The 11,378-nt window shown below is 41.3% G+C and overlaps 1 protein-coding gene across 1 annotated transcript; it reads left to right on the top strand.

Annotated features, from left to right (window-relative positions):
- Positions 1 to 1,814: 1,814 nt before the first annotated feature.
- Positions 1,815 to 11,254, top strand: ctdsp2 (CTD (carboxy-terminal domain, RNA polymerase II, polypeptide A) small phosphatase 2). Its single transcript, XM_086277328.1, has 7 exons — positions 1,815 to 2,512; positions 5,427 to 5,605; positions 6,814 to 6,915; positions 7,283 to 7,339; positions 8,475 to 8,567; positions 8,899 to 9,084; positions 9,458 to 11,254. The coding sequence occupies exons 1-7, from the start codon at positions 2,452 to 2,454 to the stop codon at positions 9,581 to 9,583; spliced, it is 804 nt and encodes a 267-aa protein (XP_086133454.1). The 5' UTR covers positions 1,815 to 2,451; the 3' UTR covers positions 9,584 to 11,254.
- Positions 11,255 to 11,378: the final 124 nt, after the last annotated feature.

Genomic DNA, 11,378 nt, shown 5'->3' with positions numbered 1-11,378 from the left:
GCTCCCAGGGCTGGAGCCGCACCCCCCCCCCCCCCCCCCCCCCTCCACCCAAGCAGTTTTAGGCAAAAAAACAAGTTTCATTTTAGTAGGAAGTGAAATGAAAGGAGCTTGGGTCATTGGTTTCACTCTGCCCTCTCTTACCTCCGTACATGAAGCTCTCCCATGTACTCCCGCATGGGGTTATATCTCTACCAGCAAAGCCTTTCACGTCTCCATGAAGGAAAAGGTGAAAAGCTCTTCCTGTCACATGGATTAAAGGTGATTATTTCAACTTTTAAATGAATCTTGTACAATTGTAAAATACTTTGTTTTTGAAAAGAGACACTTGAATCTTCTTACAGCCAGGGTTCTTTAAAAACTCTTATGTGCTCACGTTTTACTACTGCTACAAACACAGATTCCCTGTGTATTTGTTTAGTGTTTATCACTTTTATGTCCTTCAGTGAGCCCGGTGCTGAGCTCTTCCTACTCTTTTTCTTCTAATCAGAGGTTATGACATTGGAAAAACCAGGAATTTAGGGAGGTAAAGTAAAAGTTAAGCCAGAGGAAAATGCAAATTAGAGGCAGAAATCCAAGTATTAAAAACACTAAAAATAATGATAAAGCAGTATTTGCGGAGGTGCTGGTGGGTGTGTTTATTATTCTGGGCTATAATTTAAAAAAATGGTAGCTGGTCATCTGGTTTAGAGGAATCATTATCTTTTAAAATTCATGGTAAGAGACTGATGAGAAGCCTGGAAGTTAAGTTAGCTCATGCTCGTTTCTCAGGCGGCAACCTATCTTTTGGCAGCAGATTGAAGGTTGTGCACCAGTCCCTGACTCTGCAGATGCCAGCACTCTTAAACCCTTTGATGTCACCCATCATTGTACCTTCTACAAGAACCATTCAAATAGAAAAATACTTTTTTTTCTCCCCCATTTACAAAGCCATTCTTGTATATATTATGACTTTTAAGGTTTTAAAGTTTAGGTTAGAGTGCACAGCAATGCATTACCTTAGATATCTCTCTTGTGACTGTTATTATTAAGCGGTCTTGGGTGAGACAAGTATGTCATTGTATGTTTAAGCTCATGTTCTGTGATGTTTTATAAAAATGAATGCTCCTGCTTTTCCTTTTGTGTCACCTTGTTCTTGATTTTTTTTTATTATAATTATTTTAAATCTTACATATATGTGTGTTTGAATGTAGAAATACATTTCTGCATATATTCACAGCCTTATCTTGACAGACTGCTAGTATCAGAACTGTGCAAAGCCACTTTTAAACACTGATCTGTTTTTTTATTATATATATATACATAACTTTTATTCGGCATTTCTGTAATGTACATTTTATCTCTGTGTCCTTTTCTTGGTTGTATTTCTATCCCTGAGAGATGCCAAACAACATTTCAGAGTACCTGAGCATAGTTACACTATAGATGATTTATATTTTATGTAATTTACATTGATTTGCCCCTGACTAAATAAAGGTTTCTATAATTACTTGGACATGATCACAATTTCAGCCACCTCTGATTTAGTTTTAATTAGAATAATGCACGTGAACAAACAACAAAATAAATAAATAGCGTCCCTAGTGTTTAGTTTAATAATGAGTGTATTTTTTTATTCCTCGTACACTCGCATGTTTCTTGATTAAGTTGTGTTCATCAGCATTCGTTTATTTATTTGTTAATAATTCACAAACAACGTGATCTCATTTGTTGTACGAGCAGCGCTGGAATGTGTTCGCTGCGGCGCGTGCTGGCCGGGGAGGAATGCCTTGACCACGCCTCCCCTCCTCCCTGGTGTCCAATCAGGGCGCGGGTACCGTTTCAAGGCGCCCGCGGAGTCCCAACCGTAGAAAAACAAAACCTGGGATAACAACAAAACTCTCGTTTTACACCCAACTACGAACCAGAATTCGTTTTTCCGCGCTAGATCTTCCGTACGCGATCGATCCTCGCTGTTTTCCGTCGCTCCTAGTGGCCTCTCGGGCGATGTTGTTTATCTGTAGTAACGGGGGGCTTGAAACCGCCCTCCCTTGCCCCATTTCCTCGGTTGTTTTCCTTCTCTCGCCTGGATTCTCCATGTTGTTGCTGCAAAAGTGAGGACTCTCAAAAGAGAGGGGGGCTTCTCTGCGATATTACCAGCAATACAATCGGCACATCCGAGAAGACGGGCCGCACGGAGTCTCAAATAGCGTCCGAAGAACATATCCAAGTGCCTTGCCCCCTCCCCAGGCGGACCCTCCGAGGGAAGAAGAAGAAGAAGAGGCGGCGGACGGGAGAATAATAAAGAAAGCCAGGAACAAGATAAATCCTACTCCCATCGAGGATCGTAACTGAGGCGGATGACAAGTTAACTCGGCGAATAATAACGTCAGCTTGTCAATAAAACCCAATGAGGGATGCCCATCAGTACTCGGGGACAGGATTTGAGGATTTTGAGGGCTCCGTGATTGTCAGATGGAAAGTTCTGTTATCACCCAAGTGCAAAAAGAAGACGTCCAAGTGTCACCGAAAACAGGTGAGATTGGGTGTTGTTTACATCCCAAATATTCCCAGTACTCTCTTTTATGTGTACTGTTTTCTTATAAGTGATTAGTGCGGTAAGAAATCGCGTAGTGCGCCCTTTTATTTGACAGTTGCGCGCTGCGGACGCGCGGTAAGAGAGGCGTATTACCCTTTTTTGACATCCACCACCGAGCAGAGTGTAATCTTTACATCTTATCGCTGGAAAACACAAAGAGACCGTGCCGAAAGCTATCTTAATGTGTTTATTCTGTTTTGCCACAAACCTGTTGTTTTCCTCCACCAATCGACTGCTGTTGAATTTGGAAATAAAACCGTGAATATGAATAAATCCCTGTGTTTGTTTTTGTATCGGGGGCCAGATCACCGTGTAGTTCAATCTCCGTCACTATAGCTGAATTAATGCATCGGACGTAGGCTCAGGTACAAGTTCACAGTCTCCATTACGCACCGAGCTTAGTAGCTATTGTTGATCCAGTTTTTGCCTCTCTTTTTCTTTGGCAGTGTGTGTGCTCTTGTTGTGCAAACCCATCTTTCTGGTGTATTTTTTTTTACCCCCCCCCCCCCAAGTTGTTCTCGGTGTCGTTGCCATGCCCAGCTTTTCCAAAATAAAAAACGAGCTGCTGTATTTATATCTATCGGGTTCCAGCTCGTTTGGCAACATCCCATATCCTTCTACTACTACCACCAACACCAAGTCGAGAGAACACGGGGAGCCCTGCCTGACTGTCACCACAGGCAGCACTTACAGCTCGGTGTTTTTCAGTCTTCACAAACTACTCTTCGTGTTTTTGTTAATTGACCATGGTGGTCACATATCCGTGCGCCGTCGCTGGCTTCACGAAATAATGCTGCGCTGCTCTTTTTTTATTTATTTATTTTTATTTTTATCGTTTCATTTGACAAAACAGCCCGAGTGGGATTTGTATTACACCATGCTGTATATTACAGGCCAAGAGAGCTTTAAGGGCTGCTGATTATACAGCAGGATTGTATAGAAATACCCGGTGCCGCGGTATTGACAGCGGAATGCACAAACACACCCCTCTGCACACGCCCGTTGTAGCGCCGTTTCAAAGATTTCGTTGTTTGCACACTTTGCTTGCGCTTGAAAGAGGCTTTGCTCGTTGATTCAGCCTCTTGGTTGTAGTTATTACAGGTCTGTGGTGCTCCAGGTCATGTGTTGGTTTTACAAAATAATTCTTCAGCATTATTCTTATTATTAATGTCATTTTGCATTGCGTGTTTTGTGAGATTAAGGGATGTTTTGGATTTTGGATCCGTGTGTGTGTGTGTGCGCCATTCATAAAGCTCTAAAAGATTAATCTCCTTCTTCTCATCTCTCCATCCTTTTACATGCAGAGGAGATCTAATGTATGCTGTTATGTCACACATGGCCAATAATGTCTTCCTGTGGAAATCAATAGGCTGATTTGCATGGCAAGATGCACATTCGTGGGCTATAAATAATGGAGGTTGTAGTTTTTCCCAGTGAAAATGCTGTGTGCAGAATTACCAAATCAAGATCCAGTGTCCTTTGTCTCCTAAACATGGAGTTGTGTAACATGCTTGTTGTTGTCTGCATTATGTCTTCAGAGTGTAGAAGTAATAAATGTATAAATCTCTGAGTATGCAGTTGTTTGTCACTCTTTTCCACACTTCCTCTTTCTAGCAGGGACTAGAGAGTGTTTATGAACTATTTTGATGGGTAAAAATTCTGCAAGTCCTCACATGAAATGCACTAGAGGGGAATCACAGGGATGTTTTTCCTCCCTTTTCTTACACTGGCGGTGGCACAAGTCTTTTTTGAGGCTGGGACGCTGGTGGTCACAGTGGCTGATCAAAGACCTGCACAGAGCACTGAGGTGTGACTGCCTGTCCGACTCGCTGGCTGCCTGACTGCCCGACCAGCTGCCTGTCTGGCTGTTCTGGCTCGCTTCAGGCAGCCCCGAAAGGTCCCCGAGTTTAAAATGGTTGGAATGTTTTCTGTCTGTCGAAAGGTACTGCTGAAAAGTGTGGGTTTTCCCGCCCTCTGTGATTATATAACATGTACCAGCCATTTCCAGCAGCAGCAGCAACAGCAGCAGAGGCATTAAAAACAGATTTCATGTGGAGGCTGTGCCATCCCTGTGGACAGATGGATGGTACCTTCAGGAATTAGAGAAACTCAATCTGTGTGTCACAAGCAGCTCCTGCCTAATTATCTTTTATGGATGAAGAGGAAAAAACAAACAAGAAAACATTTCAATGTGTTTGCATCAAGATTTCATTTTGGTATAAGAAAAAAGATTAGATAACATGTATCTGACCCAAGTTGTGGGCTGTAATTCAGGCCTCCACTCACCATGTTTCCCATGTTGACGACACACAGTTTCAGTGTCCGACATTACTTTTTTTTACCAGTAGAGATGAAAATTTTACTAGCCCAACCCCAAAAACGCAAAATTAGTTATTGCTAGTTTTTAATCTAAATTTGCAAAATAATTAATAAATAAAACTTTAAAATAAATGTTTTGTTAGCAAAGGGCACTCCTCTCTTTAAACACACTCACAGGGAGGCTTTTTGTCATCTTTTAAGTTTACAAGAAATCTTTGCAAACGAACAGGCAGCCTTCATTTTATCTTCCTCTGGATGTAGTTGTGCCATCGCTGCGTAAAACACATCAAGTTAAAACTATCTTTGTGGACATTTTAATGTAAAAACACCAACTGGAAGAAAAAAGTCCTCCTCGTGAGGGTTCATTTTAGCCAATTTGTTTCACAGGTGAACTCAATTTGTGGAAATGCAGTAGCTGGCCAATCAGCTTGCTCCACATACCTTTTTATTGGTCCACAAACATTGGGAGCACTGGTTCTGTTGAGTGCTGCTGTTTCCTCATGAAGCGTGTTTGTGTCTCTGCTCCCGGCAGGCCAGGTGAGCCGGTCTGCCCTGAAACAGCCGCGGAGTTGCAACATCTTCAAAGCGCTTTTCTGTTGCCTCCAAGCTCAGGATGGCCCCAAATCACCAGCACTGCCGCCGCCGCCACCGCCGCCATCACCCTCCCAGCAGGGATTGCTGGAGTCACAGGAAAATGGGATGGTTGTCAAGGTAACAGTATTCGCATTTCAGAGATATTTCCGCACAGCTGAAATCAATTTGAAGACCTCAGCTTCAGCCCCTGCCTTTACTTTTGTTTATTTAAGATCTTACTTCCTTGTTGCACACACCCACACACAGACACACACACACACTGCTTGCCATAAAAGAGGTGTGTGAATAGTTTAGCCATCTGTACGGATAAACTTAACACGCTGTTGTAAAACTGCACTTATTGTTGTCGTCTTTTTACAACTAAAACCACCGCTGCACCTGCTCTAAACGTCTTGAAAGCTAACCGCAACTGTCTGTGGATATGGAATCACTTTGATGTTCTCGCTTTATCCCCCCCACCCCCCCGGAGGAAGATAAGAAATGAGAGAGTGACTATCAGTCCTTTAGGCAGGCAGAGAATCGGTGTATTGTGTTCCTCATAATTGCTGAGGTGGAGGGGAAAAAAATAAAATAAAGCTCAGAGCGCTTGCTGGCCACGCTGGTGAGCGCTGTCAGCTTGATTAGGGCTTCACCACCATGTTAGGGGTATTTTAATGAGATGCCATGTTTGTTCATGTTGAGGAGTGTCCTCCAGCATCAGGAGCAAGCAGCATCTGTAGGACCCTGGTTATTGTCTGCCAGGCTCCTACTGATATGAAACCAAATTAAACATTTGGCACCGCTAGCTTTGTTTCATTTGGTTTCTTGTGTTTAGTTGAACAAAATTGTTCTAGCAGTCTCCCAGCACCCCCTCCCCAGCATAGTCTTTCCTCGATCTTAATTTGCCATCCGTAATAGATAAGCCATTTCTGTTATGTAATAAAATTAATAATTAATTTCACTTTGCCTCTTCTCATAAAGAGGCTGGAATGAAACAAAACTAAGAGTGTGTGTGTGGGGGGGGCTGGCTATCTGAAAATGAGTTTGAATCAAGGTTATCGTTTTCCCCTGCAGGTGAATTCCTGTTGAGTTTGACAAGATGCATTGGAGAAATACTGCAAAAAAGACACATGCTAATCATAAAGCTATACCACACAGAGGCTGTTACAGTAAATCCTTAAACTTCCACACATGCATGCTTAACAAAAACCAGTATAATCGAATTTCCCCAGAGGTAAAAATCCAGACCAAGCTTTCAGGTTTTCCATATAACTCAATGCCCTGTTGGCTACTTTGTGTTTCTCAAGTGTAATGATGAATATGACAGTCTACATGCATTTCTTTAGCTATCTGAACCAAACCTGCTGCCTGAGGTGACGGCCCAGGACCAAGGGAAGCTATGTGTGGTCATAGACCTGGATGAGACCCTGGTGCACAGCTCATTCAAGGTACCGCTAACACCGGCCCAACATTATTTCAGCATGTTTACCCATGTCAGTTGGTGATTTGATGTTTCAGCTTTTCCTTCCTGCAGAAATGACAGTTGTATTTGGGTAACATTGATTAAACGACCGCCTGTCTATTGGGCGTGTTTCTGCTGCGATTCTTTGTTTCTCTTAGAAAAGTCGTCGCATGTGTTTGAGGAACATCAAAGCAAGTCATATTCTATTTGTGTAGCCTATGTGCTGTGATTTATGGCAGCGATGAAGAGCCTGGTTCTTGCTGTTCAGCTGTTATGTAATGCCATGTGAATGTACACAGCGTGGCTTATGTGAATGAGCATGCCAACCATCTCCCTCTGTGTTCTCCCTCCAGCCTATTAGTAATGCAGACTTCATCGTGCCTGTGGAGATAGAGGGGACCACACACCAGGTAAACTACTCTGTATGAGTGCCTTTCCTGTAAGGGGGTGGGGGGGGTGTATGTATGTTGTGTTTGCAGTGGTTGCTGAGCTGAAAAGGGATGGGTCAGTTAAGTTTTTTTTTTTTTTAAGATGGTTAAACAGAGCCCTCTAGTGGCCAGAATTTGAACAAGACTGCACAAGTCAAAGTGGATGCATCAGCAGGAAAATGAGTCATTTCAGCTAAAATGTCATTAATAATTGATACAGTGCCTCTGCAAGGAAGATTTTGAAATAAATACACAAGTATAGCATTGTGTTGATCTTTGGGGCACAAGGTCTTAAAGTTGGACGTGTGGAAATATTAACTAAGAAATGTGATTCGAGCGACCCCTGTGTGATGGTAAGGAATCCTGTGGGCCTCTGCCTGGTTCAAGTAATCCAGGATAGGCTGGTTAACACTGCACGGCCTATTCTTGATTACTTGTTTCAGGAACTGGCCATTAGCAGCTGACGGATGGAAATGAATCGTGCAGATGAACAAAAACATGGAAATCCCTATTAAACCTTCACGCTTTACAGACTAGTTGATCTTGCAACTGCATTGATAATGGACATGGCACAAAATCTTTCAGAAGTGAGAGATGCACTTTTTTGTTTAATTTAAATTGTATGTTGTGTACTTTTATTTCCACTTGAACACTTACAAGATCCCAAAGCAAGCTGCCAGTTTAAGAAGTTATTGCTGCACTGATCTTACCAATTATCTGTAGTGTCTGGAAGACTAATAACTACCTTCTCTTTAAAGTGTTCTCCATGTATTGGATATCTTTAGGATTGGCATATTTCTCTTTATCTTGTGCTAAGTCTGCATTTGTTTCAGCTTCCTGTCTTGATAGTGTATTTTTTTTTTTTTAAAGGTGACAGCTTCCTTATCCTGTTTCCCAGTTAGTTTTAAAAACTTGTGTGAAATCAAGCTGAGGCATAATTATTTTTATAAGACTTAACATATTCTAAGCTCTACTTTACAAAAAAAGCCTTGTCCTAGACCTCTTGAGCACTAAAATTTTTATTTTTTTTTTAAATATACTTTAAGCTTCATTGGCAGTATTTGGTTAAATGACAATCATGTTTGAGCTGTTCACCAACCTCTTGCTTCCCTTTCAGGTGTATGTGCTGAAGAGGCCGTATGTGGACGAGTTCCTGCAGAGAATGGGCGAATTGTTTGAATGTGTGCTGTTTACAGCCAGTCTCGCTAAGGTACTTCACATCAGATATTGACAGTGATCCTGAAATTAGATGCTGGAATAAAACATGAAGATCTTTGTTTAGCTGATGTCTGATCTATCAGATCTGCTTTCTCTCACCTTTTTAGTTCCCTCTCTTACTCTAACGTGCTGGTAGACACCTTAGTGAACACCCACACCTCCATGCTTAAAGGAATAGATGGGTGTCAGTTTATACACAACTCATCTTAAAGTCTTAGTGCCAGCTGTGTCCCAGCTTAATATTCTGTAGCAGCTTGGGACAGCTTAGCCCAGCCTTGTACATCCCTGCTCTTCCCTCACCTGCTACCCAATCCTCCCACCAGTACGCAGACCCGGTGACAGACCTGCTGGACCAGGGAGGAGTATTCCGGACCCGGTTGTTTCGGGAATCTTGTGTATTCCACCAGGGCTGCTATGTCAAGGATTTAAGCCGCCTAGGCAGAGACCTCCACAAAACCCTCATCCTGGACAACTCTCCTGCCTCTTACATATTCCACCCAAATAATGCTGTGAGTTTGGACCAGTCTCTGCAAATCTGGTGCACACTGCCTTTCATAAAGGACTTAGTTGGTTGTATGTGTCAAATTTAGCTGTCTGAGAACTTGAACCACAGAAGTGAATTTGCTGTATTTGATCAATCAAGCCAGGAACATAACCAAATTATGAATCTGTCTGTACTAGGAAAAGGTTTTCCTGACCAATATGATGTAAAACCGCCAAACTAAACACTTGTCTTTAGATCTCTTTTTCCTGAAACAAAAGGTAAAAATTACTTTAGTTATCATAGGTTGCTGTTAAGGGTTGAATTGGCTTTGTGTTTACTTGGTGCACGCTTAGCTAGGGTAGATGCACCTTATATAATCGAGTGTTTCTTTGCCCCAGATTCCGGTGGTGTCGTGGTTTGACGACGTGGATGATGCTGAGCTGCTAAACCTTCTTCCTGTGTTTGAAGATCTTAGCCAAGCTGATAACGTTTACACCCGGCTGGACCAGCTTCGTGGACAATAGCTTTCAACAGACCTGCTCGACTCCAACGGGAGCAGCAGCGCTAAAGTTGACTAAAATAGCCACATGTATTCAGAACATAGACATACGTTTCCAGACTGTTCTCTTTGCCTGCGCACAAAATCCTTCTGTTTAGAAAACTGCATTGGTATGAGGTCAAGGAAATTCTAAGCCTGGGGAAAGATTGTTGGCTCGATTGAAAGTGTATGTCACAAAGTGAGGCCTCTCCTCTGATCCACAGTGCTGACAATAATCACAAATCACTACTTTTAAGCACCACGACAGAGCTGCAAACAACAAAAAAAACACCAACCAAAGCACTCCCATCACAATCACTCCAGTTGGTATGAATTTTAAAGGGGTTCTTTTGCCAAAGCAGAAGCCTGCCTGTCCTGACTTGACTTTTGGACATTGTTTTTTGTTAATTGTGCCTTGTATGGAACAACAAAAACACCTTTTCTAATAAACGATTTTATACCTTTCATTTTAATAGGCTGTTTTATAAGGAAATCTATTTTTAAACGGTCAGCGCGGTTCCTCTATGCAACCCAGTTCTGTGATCACATGGACAGTACCTCTTGCGTCGCCAGTCAAGTAGACATTACTGTAGCCTTATTTAACTATAAATGGGTGTCAAAACAAGTGTATTTAGTCATTTGTATCATGAAAGTGGTTTCTACATAACATGCAATATAAATCCTAAGTGGTCAAATTGACATTTGATACTATTGGTTATAAAGTTGGATAAATGGGGTGAAATCTCGTTTTTGGTCCTTTCAAAAACAGACACTGGAATTTTTTTTTTTTAATTGTTTTTCATAGGACACATTTATTTCTAAATGCCACAGTTTTAAGTCATAGCTTAATATTTCATTTGTTACTATATTCTTCTATTGCTCAATGGCAAACAACTTGCACTTTTATATTGACAGTGCTGTAAGTAAAAGCTGTGCCTTTTGAAATTAGGACAGAATGGTGTTTTGCCTGAACAGAGATTTGTAGGCATACGCACTGATGTGTCATGCTGAGCGTGAGAAAACACTGTCAGGAGCAAGTTTAATGCCAGGGGCTGCGGTACTTGCAGTGCAACACTTGAAAATATCAAATTTGATATATTTGGGTTTTTTTTTTTTTTTAAACGTGTCTTTTTCTATATTTATTGGCCAAAAACTTGTGTCCAGTACTTCATAATGCTCAACCCTGTGTATTGTAATCCGTTTGCCTGTTTTGAGGCTGGCCTTGTGTTTAACTGTTTTATCTGTGCCTAAATCATGCACGTTTTGCTGTCAGAATTAACTATACAAAACCTTACAGTCAAATCAGCGATCGGATGTAAAGAGGAGATTCAATCATTCAAGCAAACATACATTTGAAATCCAGTACCACAGAGATTTTGAGAGGTTACGTTTTTTTGGGGGGGTTGAATGGGTTTTTTTTTTTTTCTATGATGTTTTATGTCTGCATGTCAACTAGTGAAACATGACAATGAGAATATTGAAACCAGTTGTGATGACCAAAAGTATTTGTTTAAAGTCACAATTTGTCTTTGTATGAGAATAAATCCAGAACTTAATTTTTCTCTACCTGGTCTGACCAAAACTCTAAAAGACCTGCTACCAATTTTTATTTTCAAATAGGTTTTATTTTCAAATAAAAATTGGTTCTATTTTACTACCTTTGCGTATGTGTGTTTTATGCCATGTTACAAAGAAAATCACTGTAGTGTATTAAATATCTTTAAATATTTGATTAAGTTTTTACATCTAATGAAAGAAAAATTACATGTTTGTACAGTATA

Source organism: Aulonocara sp. 'chitande type north' Nkhata Bay, linkage group LG20, assembly GCF_057382095.1.
Source record: "Aulonocara sp. 'chitande type north' Nkhata Bay isolate Kocher_YH1m ecotype deep benthic linkage group LG20, A_spYH_male_GT1.1, whole genome shotgun sequence".
NCBI classification, from domain to species: domain Eukaryota; kingdom Metazoa; phylum Chordata; class Actinopteri; order Cichliformes; family Cichlidae; genus Aulonocara; species Aulonocara sp. 'chitande type north' Nkhata Bay.
The sequence above is the reverse complement of the archived record's forward strand: the minus strand, read 5'-3'. Positions and strand labels throughout refer to the sequence as shown.

Bases quoted from the DNA above. Each gene is read 5' to 3' on its own strand.
- ctdsp2 (XM_086277328.1), top strand. From the start codon at position 2,452: ATGGAAAGTTCTGTTATCACCCAAGTGCAAAAAGAAGACGTCCAAGTG. The intron at 2,513-5,426 runs GTGAGATTGGGT...TGCTCCCGGCAG, and splicing joins CCAAGTGTCACCGAAAACAG to GCCAGGTGAGCCGGTCTGCC. The intron at 7,340-8,474 runs GTAAACTACTCT...CTTCCCTTTCAG, and splicing joins TAGAGGGGACCACACACCAG to GTGTATGTGCTGAAGAGGCC.